Source organism: Bos grunniens, chromosome 2 (genome assembly GCF_055505025.1).
Source record: "Bos grunniens cultivar Pamir isolate PY7600 chromosome 2, Bosgru_T2T1.0, whole genome shotgun sequence".
Lineage (NCBI taxonomy): Eukaryota > Metazoa > Chordata > Mammalia > Artiodactyla > Bovidae > Bos > Bos grunniens.
Genome location: NC_141166.1, coordinates 96,953,639 through 96,967,484, shown reverse-complemented (window position 1 = coordinate 96,967,484; position 13,846 = coordinate 96,953,639). Strand labels below are relative to the sequence as shown.

At 46.7% G+C, this 13,846-nt stretch overlaps 1 protein-coding gene across 23 annotated transcripts in view; it reads left to right on the top strand.

Moving 5' to 3' along the window:
* The window catches only part of NR4A2 (nuclear receptor subfamily 4 group A member 2), a 17,790-nt gene extending 3,944 nt beyond the window's left edge, over positions 1-13,846 (top strand). The window contains exons 1-8 of one of the 23 annotated variants that reach the window (XM_086369113.1): positions 3,913-4,728; positions 7,529-7,652; positions 8,135-9,000; positions 9,784-9,913; positions 10,328-10,491; positions 11,383-11,585; positions 11,977-12,155; positions 12,282-13,846. In XM_086369113.1, coding sequence (XP_086225239.1) covers positions 8,137-9,000; positions 9,784-9,913; positions 10,328-10,491; positions 11,383-11,585; positions 11,977-12,155; positions 12,282-12,538 — 1,797 coding nt within the window. In that variant the 5' untranslated portion in view covers positions 3,913-4,728; positions 7,529-7,652; positions 8,135-8,136 and the 3' untranslated portion in view covers positions 12,539-13,846. Of the gene's footprint in view, positions 1-3,912; positions 4,729-5,593; positions 5,839-7,528; positions 7,653-8,134; positions 9,001-9,783; positions 9,914-10,327; positions 10,492-11,382; positions 11,586-11,976; positions 12,156-12,281 lie in introns of those variants that run through there. The other 22 variants (XR_015152075.1, XR_015152073.1, XR_015152074.1 and 19 more) reach the window with 22 other exon arrangements.

Sequence of the window (13,846 nt, the reverse complement as noted above, 5' to 3'; positions counted from 1 at the left end):
TTACTTATCACTATAAGGGTCCTTGCTATAAGTTAACTTTTGTAATGTTAAAATTGTAGACTTGTTAATTGCAGAATTATGTTGAGAAAGAGGGCATATATGTCTTTGTCGTAATATATCAATAACATGTCTTCAGTTTTTATTAAATTGAAAAGTTGGTGAAAAAAAGTGGTTATTTTATCATTAAAGGTAAAATTAAAAACTAGCTAGCTGTTATATATAATGAAGACTCTTGCAAAGTGTATGTATTTTATCTACTAAAAGAAAATCCTACATAGTACTATGATGGTTACTGATGTTATTAGCTACTTTTACAATTTCAAATGCCCTTGGTGTTTTCTTAGCATATAGCACCTTATTCTCAGAACCTTTAAAGCATTTTTCAGGACTTTGTACTTTTTAATGACTCCCATGTTTAGTGAAATTAGCAATAAAATCTAAAACCAAAGTAACCCTTCCTTGCTTAATCAAAAAGAAGTCTTACATAAGAAAATATTGAAGATTGCTAGGTGTGGGAGGAGGGGAGAATGGAGAATTATTAAATGGTTACAGAGTTAGAGTTTTATAAGATTAAGAGTTACGGGGGTAAGTAGTGGTGATGGGTGCACAACAGGATGACTGTATTTAACACGATTAAACTGTACATTTAAAATTGTAAGATGGTAATTTTTATGTGTGTTTTACCACAGTAACAAAAAAAAGTATTAAGTGGTTAATTTAAAAGTATTTAGGAGATAGTTACTGAGAGTCAAGAACTAGAGAAAAGATGAAGGATTTTTATTATGCAAAATACTTTTTGAGTGGCATGAGGTTTTACCATATGTTCAGTTTTATAATTTTAATTTACAAGTAGATGCTTCTAGAAAAAATGAGAGCTGTTTTCTTCTGCACATCTTTACACATTTCTAGAACTGAGTTCTGTATCAAAGAAACAATTTTTAAAATCTTTGGATTAAGTGATTTGGGATGAAAAACGGGCTGGGTAAAACTGAGTAAAAGCCACAACTACCCAAAATGTAAATTACCAGCTAAGCATTTTACTTATTCTCTAGGCATCTCATAGAAAAGGAAAAAATGATTGGTTGATTAATATCTTTTTAATGCAAGTGAAATGGCAAAGTAAATAACTGGAAACCATCCATATTAAAAAATGATTATGTATTTTCAGAAACTGAGATTTTTTTCAAAGTGAAAATTTCTATCACTAATATAAAACTGAATGACAATAAATTACATGAAATTTGTCCAAATATAACCTAAAATAAATTTCATTTTTATGCTTAACATAGATTCCATTAACTAATGTTATGAAATTTCTTCAAGTTACCTTGATTCTTATAGAATAACAGTTGTGTTTGTTTACTATATTTTAACTGTGAGAGCTAAGGGCTACTCTGAGTACATTTGGGGGGAATAGTGAAATAAATCCCTGAAGATCCCTTTCCCATGCATTATGATAGAAAATCCTTATGGAATTAAGGATTCCATAGAATTAAGAATTAAATCCATATTTGCTTTCTAAATCATACCAAAAATCTCAATTTTATTAAGTATAATCTGCTTAGCCTTGCATAAAATAAAATGCTTAGATTTAGATTTGAGTATGTATTATTTACATTGTTTTTTATGAAAATGTTATATATATATATACACACACACACACCAATATGTTCTGCTTCATACTGGCTAATATCATAAAAGATAATATTATTTTCCTATGTGCTTTTTCTGAGGTCATCTAATACTGTATATTGACAAATAATAATATTGTAATTTTAGTTGGTTTCAAAAAAAGGAGCTCTTACAGGTAGGATCAGTTTTTATTCCCATTTATTTTAAATTGTTAAAAATACTGACCTTCATTTGGGGTAACTTTATGTATTTATACATAGCAGTAATTTAAAGTTATATCAGATTCTGGGCCCTGAAAGAAACATTATTGTCATTTTAATTGAGTTATAAAGTAGTTTATATTCAAGAATCTATTTACGTTCAAGAATCTTATAGGATTGCAGTCATATAAATGCAGAATTTCAGTTTCTTTTAGCCTAGAGCATCATTTGAACATTTTCTAAAAGGTTGTTCAATTCTACATTTTGATTCCATTATATGTGTAATTAAACCTCTGTGCACAAAAGCATTCTCTTATGTACTAGCAAATACACCCACAGGAATCCTCTTATAAACTATAATTTATTTAAACATGTAATCATAGGATTTTAAAACATGCTTTCATTTTTCCAAACTATATGCCAATTTGAACTGCTTGGTGATAAAATGAAAGATTTTATTACCATTTTGATTTTTTTTTCCTCTGTGACCTGACAGTTAAATATGGGTGGGCGGAAATAAAGAAAACCTATTGTGAACCTAATTTCAGTGTTAAACTGTTTCCCTTTTTGAGAAAAATAGAAGAGAATCAAAGATTTGTAGTTATTTATGAATTCCAGCAGAATATGAATGTCTGGGCCTGCTGCAAGATCTCCTGGAGCTTTACCCAAGTAGTAAATAGCTAGGGGTGGGTGTGTGTGTGTGTGTGTGTTCGCGCGCGCGCTTGTGCGTGTATTTGTATGACGGTGTGTGCTTGTGTGTGTTTGTGTGATGGTGTGTGTGTGCTTGTGCATGTATTTGTGTGATGGATCATCCTGAATGTTGTGGAGTCAGGCCCCCTACTGACAGCATCAGTCAATTACAGACATTGGCCCTTCTACTGAGACCTGCCTTTCATGAGAATCTGTTGGGGACACAAGAGTCTGGTGTTTTGAGCGTGGTGGTTCTTTTTTACACTTTCTAATGTCTACCGGATCCTTTCCACCCGGAGCACATGTGAGCCCTACCAAAAACGCCAACCCAAAAAACAGCTTACCCAATAATTGGTTTAAGAGTCTATCGGTCTTTGATTCTGATGTGTCTTAATAAGAAGACACACTTCCTAGCAGCTATTGTAGAATAGGGATTTGAGGAAGAGAGAACTCGTATGGATTGTAGAAAAGAAGGCCAAAAAGCCACTTCTTTCCCCTCGCATGTTGATGTTATATCCGATTCATTCCCAGTTGCTAATAATTGTTAACAATAAGCTCCTGTGAAAACTGCGTTTCGATCTTGGGTGCATAAAAGACTTGAACGAAGGCTCTGTTACCAAGAAGCCAGACTCGACAGGTTGCTGTGACAGAATAATGCTTCATATTACAGTGTTTGTCTTCTTGGAGTTCACTTTAAGAACTCCAGCACACCTTTTCCATTCACTGGGAGAGAATTTTCAAACTGTCCCCAGACTCACCCCGGGCTAAAGCCAAATGTTTTTTAAAATGGTTTAAGGGAGGAGGGGCGTGTTGAGGGAATGCACCTCCTTAAGATCTGCATATTTGTGTTTGGAGAGTGGTGGTTACAACCTTAAAGTTCTCCTGGCCCCCGCCTTCCTAGAAATATATTAAAAAATAATAACTGCCACCCCAGCATGGCTGCGCTTGAGTTTCCGACTGCCTGAAAATAGCTGCTGGGAGCCTGGCCCACCGCTGGGATCAAGGAAAGCACCCTCAGGCCGCGCCCTGCTCCCTTGCGGAAGGGGAAGGGAACCCGGGAGGGCGCCACAGAGCTAGCGCTGCTGCTATTTTGGGCCCAGCTGGGCGGGTGCGTCAATGCCTGCGCCCCTGCGTCACCGCCACCCCCACCCCTTTCCTTCTCCCCGGCTCTCCAAACTCTCACTTTTTCCCTTTCGTTCGCGTGGAATCGCTTCTGCCCACAGGGCGCTGACGCTACCCAGCTCATGCTAATAAGCTATTCTTCCCCCTCCTCCCCTCATCCCCCTACTTGCACACCCTCACCCGCCACCACAACACGCCCCCTCCAACAGACACACACACACATTCGCACACACTTCCTGGTTTTATTTTTTCTCTTGCCCGCTAGGGCACCGCCGAGCCGCTACGGCGGCAGCAGCGGCAGTCGCAACATCTGGGGGAAACTTAAGGTGGTCACGTAGGTTTTCCCAAGGCTGCAGCGTGGAAGAGCCTGTGGCTTCTCGGGGCAGCCTCGGGGCACTGATGGCAATGCCTCTCCGGCCGCCGAGGAGCAGGAGACGGCGGGAGCGGGCAAAGGCGGGGGCTGGGGGTGCAGATTAGGACTGAGCGGCTCCTGGACTTGGAGAGCTCCCAGGCACTCTCGGCCCGCCTGTACTGGGAACCTCAGGATGAGGGGTCCAAAGGGGTCCCGCAGCCTGGAAGTCAGCCACACCAAGAGGGAGGGGCGGCTGCAAATCTTCGCAGGCGGAGGAAGGGGACGCCCCCTCCCTCCCCGGGTGACTCCCCCCGCTCCACTGGAGAAGTCCCAAAGCCCGGCCAGCTCTGGTCCAGGAACCAGGAAGCGAGCTGACTCCCGGGAGAAGCTTGTTTCTTTGCTGGAGAGCGCCTTGTGCCCTCAGTCTGGAGGGTGGATTGCCTTGCGAATTGCAGTCGGCCGAAGCTAGGGCGACCGCGGGGGTGCGGCGAGCTCCGGCCGCCCTCCGGGCCCTCTCCTGGGAGAGCTGAACCCACACACAGTGCGCTTCGGAGAGATCCAGCCAGCTCCGTCCTCTGTGTCCCTGGGTTTAGTCTTGCCCCCTTGGCTCTCAGATTGTGGCTTCCAGAGCCCTGGTGCTTCAGGGGAGGGTCGATTTATTTTCCTAAAACTCGTGAAAAGGAACGAGTTGATGGGCATCCAGGAGCGTCGAAGTATGAGAGTTGGTAAAAGGTGAGACTAAAGCACCTTTTTGCAGAACACACCTGTTGCCCGTTGCTCGGCTGCATTGTCTGCGAAAGGAAAGAGGGCGACGCCTCACTCTGACTTTTGGGGTCCCTGAAGGGCTGGGTCACGGCTACCCTTTCCTTTTCCCTCCCCTCCCCACGCACCACGTCCTCCCTCGCACGTGAGCCCTGCGAGGAAAGAAGGAAACACAGAAAATAGGCCCTCCTTACTCTCTTCCACTTTGGAGAGGGTGTGTGTTGGGGCGCGGGGGTGGGATATGCCAGAGGAGAAGGCCAGGGACAGGAAAAGAGAGAAAAGGGGGATGCACTGGACTAGGGAAATCCCATGCCAATTATAGGAGCCCTCTGAGCGTCTCGTGTCATGGGACATCTGCACTCGCTTCCGCTAACGGGGGTGGCAGTCGTGGGTGGATGAGGTTAGGGCGCTGCCAGGCACGCCCCATCTCGTGCAATTCCAGGTGCTGGTACCTGGCCTACGCTTGGGTTCCCTTCCGCCGGGCTTTTGTTGCACCTTCTCCCACGTGTGAGCTGCTGGGCGGCAGCGGTGGCGCGGGGGTTTGGTGGGGGGAAGGTGAGGTGAGATGTCGAGGCGCTGCGGGTTGCGCGGACCTGAGTGGAGAGGTCACACCTCTTTCGGAAAAAGAAAAAAACCTAGCTGGCTACCAAGGTGAACCCTGAACAGTTCCCACCTTAAAATCGGCCCTGCTCGTGACGTCAGGTCGGAAATATACCAAAGCGAGCGCTGGCCAGGAGTCTGGGGAGAGCGGCCGCGCGGCGATTGGGCGGCGGGCCGCTGACGCGCGCTGACGCGCGGAGACTTTAGGTGAATGTTGGCAGCGGCAGCGCGAGCCACATAAACAAAGGCACATTGGCGGCCAGGGCCAGTCCGCCCGGTGGCTCGCGCTAGGCTCCGCGGTCCCGCTCGCCTGCCCAGCCGGCCGCCTTCCCCTGCTCCCTACCCGCTCTCGGTGCCGCGATTCCCTTCGCCCCTCTCGCCCACCCCTCCCCGGCCCTGCCACCCAGACTCCCGGAGGGAACTACACTTCGGCCGAGTTGAATGAATGAAGAGAGACGCAGAGAACTCCTAAGTGAGTAGGTGCGGCTGACACAGCTCGCATTCTTTTATCCTTCTTTCTTCTTTTGCACGTCTCTTCTTTCCGTTTGTCTGGTGCAGGTTCTCTGGAATTGGGCGCCGGAGGCGCGGAGCGCGAGTGGGGCCGAAGGATGGGGAGTAGGTGTGCGCAGCTCCAGAGGGCATTTTGTCGAAACTCCTGCTTTGCCACCCCGCAGAGGCTTCCTGGCTCCTCATTGGTGGACGTGGAAGGGAGCTTGCACAGTTTGGGGAGCTGCGGACTTGCCCGCGGAAATGTGCGCAAAGTTTGCTCTTAGTGCGGAATTGATTTAGGTCTTTGGACACGTAGACTCCAAGTCCTGTGTATAAGAGGGGCCTGGACGCGGCCCAGAAAGTGACAGGAAGAGAGAAAGTTCTTCAGTTTATGTGTTGCTTGGGAACTGTGTCACCGCGGCTGGACAGCGTGCCCGAGTTTCCTGGGTATTGTTGAGTGAGGAGAGGTGGTTGGTAGAGTGACCTGTTACTAAGTTGCTTGAAAATTTCTGGTTTTCACGTGTGCCGCGCTTGTTTGTGAGTTTGACAGAGAGAGAGAGACAGAATATTTAGAGTAGTTGTGAAGCTGCAGAGTTAACAGAGGGTTAATATCCAGTACAGGCATATCTGTCAAGGGCTGGGAGTTGGGGGTGGTCAAGAGTCCCTTTCTTTCTACTTTTTTTGGTTACCCTCCCTCCTCCATGAAGCAAGACTGTGACTGGGGTGGGGGGTGGGGGAGGAAAAGAGACTTGGATGTTTGGCTTTCTGTTTCATTAGTAATAAAATTGTCTATGCTCTAGAATGCCTTCCAAGTGGGAACATCTGAAAATTACTCGGACAGAAGAATGCCTTGTTCCAGCAAGTAGGCAGATTGTGCAAGGCTGGATAGGGAAGGTGCTCAGCTTGTTATGCTGAGAGGTACTTCTACCACTGGTGCCAATATTGGATAAGCAGTATTTCCCTCTCTCTGCAACTCACCTAAGATGCTCTTGACAAAATATGGTCCCCTCTTTCCGCTCCTTGGCCATTAAAGATGAAAGACATTTCCTGGAAAAGTGAATGTCAATTCACCTGTATCCCCAAACCCAGTGCTCAGTCAGAAGCTCTTAGGAAATCCAGATGCTTCCATTCAGATTGCCTTCAGGGCTCCCCAGGCCTTACTAACATTTTGTACCTTCCTAGGTGTGGAGGGAGAGACTGTTTTTACATTTTATATTCTTGACTTCTACTTTCCTTACCCTGTACTAGATGAAAAGCCAATTTCACCACAGGGGGGAAAAAATCAGGAGAAGGTTCCAATGCTGTATTTTATTAAATCCTAGTTTCTTCTTATTTAGTTCTGAATTAAACTAAAATGGAAATGACACTCCCTCCCACTGTCCCACACATACGCAGCAAAGGGGCTAGTTTATTTCATCATAAGTATTAACTAAGTACATGGAATAACTTTCCTCCTTTAGAATCTTCTCTCTGCCAAGACTGATACAGTCCATGGGTGAAATTTTCTGTTTCCAGCCATCTCTTCTACACATCCATTTTAACTGCTAAGTTTGATAAAGGCTACACACTAATTTCTAATTAAACAATCAAGAAGGGCACAGAGGGGCCTGCCTAGTGATACAGATGTCCAGCCAAATCAGTCCAGAAATTCACCCTAAGGCTTCCTGTGTCTTCATTTCAGGGAGGCGATCTGACAGGCTGGGCTCTCCACTGCTCTTCTAAAAATCTTGGAAACTTTGTCCTTCATTGAATTACGACACTGTCCACCTTTAATTTTCTCCAAAACGCCTGTAACTCGGCTGAAGGTTAGTGCCACTTCATTTCCCCCCCTCCCTTGAGTTCCTTAAACGTCAAGAAACAGGGCAATGCGAGCGATCTTTCCCCGCAAACCCTGTAACTTAAGTTTTTCCCCAACCCATCGCCTTCGGGAACAAGTTTCTCATTGTGCAATTCAACTTCATTTCTGGATTGAGCTTGCTGAACCCGAGCTTCAGAGGAAAGGCTCATGGGAACGGGAATGCTCCTGAAAAGGGTGAAGGGGGAGGCGTTGGAAATATCCGGGAATGGAGACCCTAATAACTTTCCAGTTCAGGGTCTTTATTGGGTCAGCCTTTCCTTGCTCCGCACTGTTCCGATCCGCAGTAATCGCGCTCTCCGCCGTTCCTCTCGCGCCCCTTCTTGCTCTCTGACCGCTGCGGGCTGCCGGTGTAGCTCCAGGTGTACCCGAGCCCGGGAGAAAGTGTTCACTTGACCAGGCTGAGTGTATATTACCCTGTTTCATTTCCAGCCATGCCTTGTGTTCAGGCGCAGTATGGGTCCTCGCCTCAAGGAGCCAGCCCCGCTTCTCAGAGCTACAGTTACCACTCTTCGGGAGAATACAGCTCCGATTTCTTAACTCCAGAGTTTGTCAAGTTTAGCATGGACCTCACCAACACTGAAATCACTGCCACCACTTCTCTCCCCAGCTTCAGTACCTTTATGGACAACTACAGCACAGGCTACGACGTCAAGCCACCTTGCTTGTACCAAATGCCCCTGTCCGGACAGCAGTCCTCCATTAAGGTAGAAGACATTCAGATGCACAACTACCAGCAACACAGCCACCTGCCCCCACAGTCCGAGGAGATGATGCCGCACTCCGGGTCCGTTTACTACAAGCCCTCCTCGCCCCCGACGCCCACCACCCCGGGCTTCCAGGTGCAGCACAGCCCCATGTGGGACGACCCAGGCTCCCTCCACAACTTCCACCAGAACTACGTGGCCACTACCCACATGATCGAACAGAGGAAAACGCCGGTCTCCCGCCTTTCCCTCTTCTCCTTTAAGCAGTCGCCCCCCGGAACCCCCGTGTCTAGCTGCCAGATGCGCTTCGATGGGCCCCTGCACGTCCCCATGAACCCGGAGCCAGCGGGCAGCCACCACGTGGTGGACGGGCAGACCTTCGCCGTGCCCAACCCCATCCGAAAGCCCGCGTCCATGGGCTTCCCTGGCCTGCAGATCGGCCACGCGTCGCAGCTGCTCGATACGCAGGTGCCCTCCCCGCCGTCGCGGGGCTCCCCCTCCAATGAAGGGCTGTGCGCTGTGTGCGGCGACAACGCGGCCTGCCAGCACTACGGCGTGCGCACCTGTGAGGGCTGCAAAGGGTTCTTTAAGGTGAGCCAGGTCGGGGGCGGAGGAGGCAGCTAGGGGCCCCCTACTGCCCAGAGCCTCAGAGTGCTTGCTCCGCTGGGGCGCAGGCTTCGGACTCTAACTGGTCTCCAGCGACTCCCCGGGTCCCTGAAAGCTGCCTTGCCGCCGCCCCTGGGCTGTGGCGGGGGTTTCTGGGTGCCTGAGAAAGGCAAGTAGGAAGGCGGGGAGACCCGGGGTCGCATCTCCTCACGAGGCCGACCCTGGCCGCCCCCCGCCTGAAGTTGCTGGAGCTGAGGTGGAAGAGGGTCATTTGCATGTGCTAGGAGCTGTCTTCTTGGTTCAGATTGAAATTGGTTAGGACAGAGAACCGTGTCTGAGCTAACCAAGTGGAACAGAATTCCCTGTGGTCAAATTAAGTGATCTCTTTATTTCGCCATCCTGATTGAATAATCTTATCATTTTAAATAGAGAAGGTCTCTAAGGAATGTAAATAATATGAATGCCCACGAATTTGTATTTACTGAGCGTCTCCTTCTCCTTCTCTTGGCATATAAAACACAGCAAGGAGCGGAAGGTTAGCTCAAATGTTAACGCTATCAATTTTCTTCTGTTAAATGCCCTGGGGGAGGGGAAAGAAAAGAGAGAGAAAGGAAAAAGGAAAAAATAAAAAGGAGTTGTGTATGTGTTTGTTTATGGTGAGGGAGTGTGGACCCTGTCCTCTCAGAAATTGTCCCTGGATTCCCTGAATTGTTGGATTTTCAAGAGAAAAAAAAATTTTTTCCCGGCCTATATTGTCTCCTTTTGCAGCGCACGGTGCAAAAAAACGCGAAATACGTGTGTTTAGCAAATAAAAACTGCCCAGTGGACAAGCGGCGCAGGAATCGCTGTCAGTACTGCCGGTTTCAGAAGTGCCTGGCTGTTGGGATGGTCAAAGAAGGTAGGTTGGGACAACAGCCCACTCCCCAGTCTTCGCCTTTGGGAAACTGCTGCCCCTATCCTAACCCCGCTTTCTACTTCCCAGAGCCGGGCGAGGGGAAGTGGAGGGTGTCTCCGGCTTTCTCCCACCCGCCTCTGGCCTCTATGACCAGGCAGCTGCATGCCAGCCCATTCTGCCCAAGAGAAAGCCGCCAGGCCCTCCTCGCCTTTAACTATACGACCCATTTGGAAGAAGACATAAAACAACCCCGCATTTTTTATGCTTCTCGTCAGTAAAGGCTTTACAAGCAGTGGGGCCCGGGCGCTGCCCGATGCAGGGGCGCCCCCGGCGGCTGTGGCCTTCCTTGGGGAGGGGTCTAGGCGGCAGCTGGGTCCTGCTTGGGAGAGCCGCGCTCAACCGACTGTTCCTTTGCAGTGGTTCGCACCGACAGTTTAAAAGGCCGGAGAGGTCGTTTACCTTCCAAACCGAAGAGCCCGCAGGAGCCCTCTCCCCCTTCGCCCCCGGTGAGTCTGATCAGTGCCCTCGTCAGGGCCCATGTCGACTCCAACCCGGCTATGACCAGCCTGGACTATTCCAGGGTAAGAAGCTGGAGGGGGTTTCATTTGGACAAAGCGACAGATGGGCAGGACCCCTTCCCCACACCTGTCAGTAACCCCTCAGGCCCAAGGGACAGAGGAGGCATGCAAGGGTCTGGCTTCACTGCTCTGGGCAGGGCCACAGAAGACGGATGGTGTTGCTGGGGGTGTGGACATGAGGACAGGGCAGGGGAAGAAAAAGAAGATGAGCCACAGTGGTCAGATCTCTTTAAGGCCCCTTCCCAGTACCTGGGTGCACACCAATACTCAGCACACCAATGCCTCTGATGCCCAAACCAGAGGCGATGCAAAAGCTCCCACTTGGGTTCTACCCCAGTCCTCCAAGGAGAAGCTTTAACCCCCACCTTCTCTGGTGCTGTCAGGGAGAGGGACAGCTGCTTGGGGTTGGGGAAGGGGAAGCGAGGAGGTGTCAGGAATGGCAGTGGGTGGGGGAATCAAGTGGTCAGATTCCTCTTTTACCCCAGCTATGAGGAATGTGTGGACTTTAATTGGAGGAAGTATGTCAGGCAACCTAGACGGCACTGCAATTTTATGAAGATTTGCAAAGGGTGACTCTGCTCAAGAACCACTCCGGCACTGGCATGAATACTAACGTGTCAATTGTTTTGTGGAGATAAGAGTGAACATTTCCCAGGGCTGGTTGGCACTGTATTTAGTCTGTATGAAAATGGTAATTTACATATTTAAAGCAGCGACCTCATAGCACCATCCCTAATTGAATTAATTGCCCCGGAACATCTAATTTCCTTACTGGTCAGAGAGAGGTTTAATTGTTATAAAAACCTGGCTCCCCTACTAGAAATGAGGTTAGCAATTTCACGGGTTATATATTTTAGAGAACCTCATTAAGTGCTTTTTAAAATGAAATTCCAGTTCCAGGCGAACCCTGACTATCAGATGAGTGGAGATGACACCCAGCATATCCAGCAATTCTATGATCTCCTGACTGGCTCCATGGAGATCATCAGGGGCTGGGCAGAGAAGATCCCGGGCTTCGCTGACCTGCCCAAAGCCGACCAAGACCTGCTTTTCGAATCGGCTTTCTTAGAACTATTTGTGCTGCGATTAGCCTACAGGTAATGGAAGGCTGGGAATGAAGGAAGAGAGGAATCAAGGAAAAGAAAGAGGAAAAGGGGGAAAAGGGTGGAGGGAGAAAGAGAGGAGAACAGATGTGAAATAAAAGAGAAGATAGGAAGGAAAGGGGAATAGATAAAAGGAAGAGAAGGGAAGCAGTGAGCATAGAAGCCTTGTATGAATAGAATGGAGGTGGGATAGGGGGCGTTCTTGATTGTTATGAAATTAGACCCTTTCAAGGTCCACTGGTCTACGTTTTATTAACTCTTGGGTAATTAGGTGCCTCTTAAATCCCTCATTTATTGCTCTTCAAGTAATTAGTTGTTTAGCCTTTTTTTTTTTCTCTCTCTCTCTCTCTTTTTCTCCCCTCTCTCTCTTTGGTATTAATTGCAGGTCCAACCCAGTGGAGGGTAAACTCATCTTTTGCAATGGGGTGGTCTTGCACAGGTTGCAATGTGTTCGTGGCTTTGGGGAATGGATTGATTCCATTGTTGAATTCTCCTCCAACTTGCAGAATATGAACATCGACATTTCTGCCTTCTCCTGCATCGCTGCCCTGGCTATGGTCACAGGTCAGTACCACAGGCACAGGGCATTTCTCCTCCTGAACTTTCCTTTCCCACCGATACTCCCTGGTCCTGTCAGCTAGCTAACTGCTTAGTGCATTCCTCTTTTGTTTCTGATTGTGTTTTCTGCAGAGAGACACGGTCTCAAGGAACCCAAGAGAGTGGAGGAGCTGCAAAACAAGATTGTAAATTGTCTCAAAGACCATGTGACTTTCAATAATGGGGGTTTGAACCGCCCCAACTATTTGTCCAAACTGTTGGGGAAGCTCCCAGAACTCCGTACACTTTGCACACAGGGGCTACAGCGCATTTTCTACCTGAAACTGGAAGATTTGGTACCACCACCAGCAATAATTGACAAACTTTTCCTGGACACTTTACCTTTCTAAGACCTCCTTCCATGCACTTCAGAGAAACTGGAAAGAAACCTAAAACTGTCCAGAGGGGGCAAGTGACAAGGGCAGAGAGATCCCCCTGAGCTGTCTCAGCTCTAGTCAGCCCCCTCCCCTTCCAAACACCCTGACCCTTGATCCCTAAAGAAAAAAACAGAAACAAAAAAACAAAAAACTGTTGCTATTTCCTAACCTGCAGGCAGAACCTGAAAGGGCATTTTGGCTCCGGGGCATCTTGGATTTAGAACACGGACTACACACAGTACTGTGGTATAAACTTTTTATTATCAGTTTAAAAATCATTTTATTGTTCAGAAGGAAGATTGCTAATGTATAATGGAAAACATTTGGCCACATTTGGTTGTTGCAGTTAAAATAAATGTAATACACATACACACACACACACACACACGTTGTAAGAGGACCCACAAGTATTGCCCTTTAAAAGATTTCAAAGTTTTCTGCTGTAAAGAAAGCTGTAATATATAGTAAAACTAAATGTTACGTGGGTGGCATGAGTTGAAGAAGGCAAAGGCTTGTAAATTTATCCAATGCAGTTTGGCTTTTTAAATTATTTTGTGCCTATTTATGAATAAATATTACAAATTCTAAAAGATAAGTGTGTTTGCAAAAAAAAAAAAAGAAATAACTACTCAAAAAAGGGACAAGCATGTTGATTCTAGGTTGAAAATGTTATAGGCACTTGCTACTTCAGTAATGTCTATATTATATAAATAGTATTTCAGACACTATGTAGTCTGTTAGATTTTATAAAGATTGGTAGTTACCTGAGCTTAAACATTTTCTCAATTGTAAAATAGGTGGGCACAAGTATTACACATCAGAAAATCCTGACAAAAGGGACACATAGTGTTTGTAACACCGTCCAACATTCCTTGTTTGTAAGTGTTGTATGTACCGTTGATGTTGATAAAAGAAAGTTTATATCTGGATTATTTTGTTGTCTAAAGCTAAACAAAACTTGCATGCAGCAGCTTTTGACCATTTCCAGAGTGCTTATAATATACATAACTCCCTGGAAATTACTGAGCACTTTGAATTTTTTTTTAACGTCTAAGATTGTCAGTTAATATATTATTTTATGTTTGAGTAAGAATTTTAATATTGCCATATTCTGTAGTATTTTTCTTTGTATATTTCCAGTATGGCACATGATAGGAATCACTGCCTTTTTTTCTATGGTGTATGACAGTTAGAGATGCTGATTTTTTTTTCCTGATAAATTCTTTCTTTGAGAAAGACAATTTTAATGTTTACAACAATAAACTATGTAAATGAACAGAA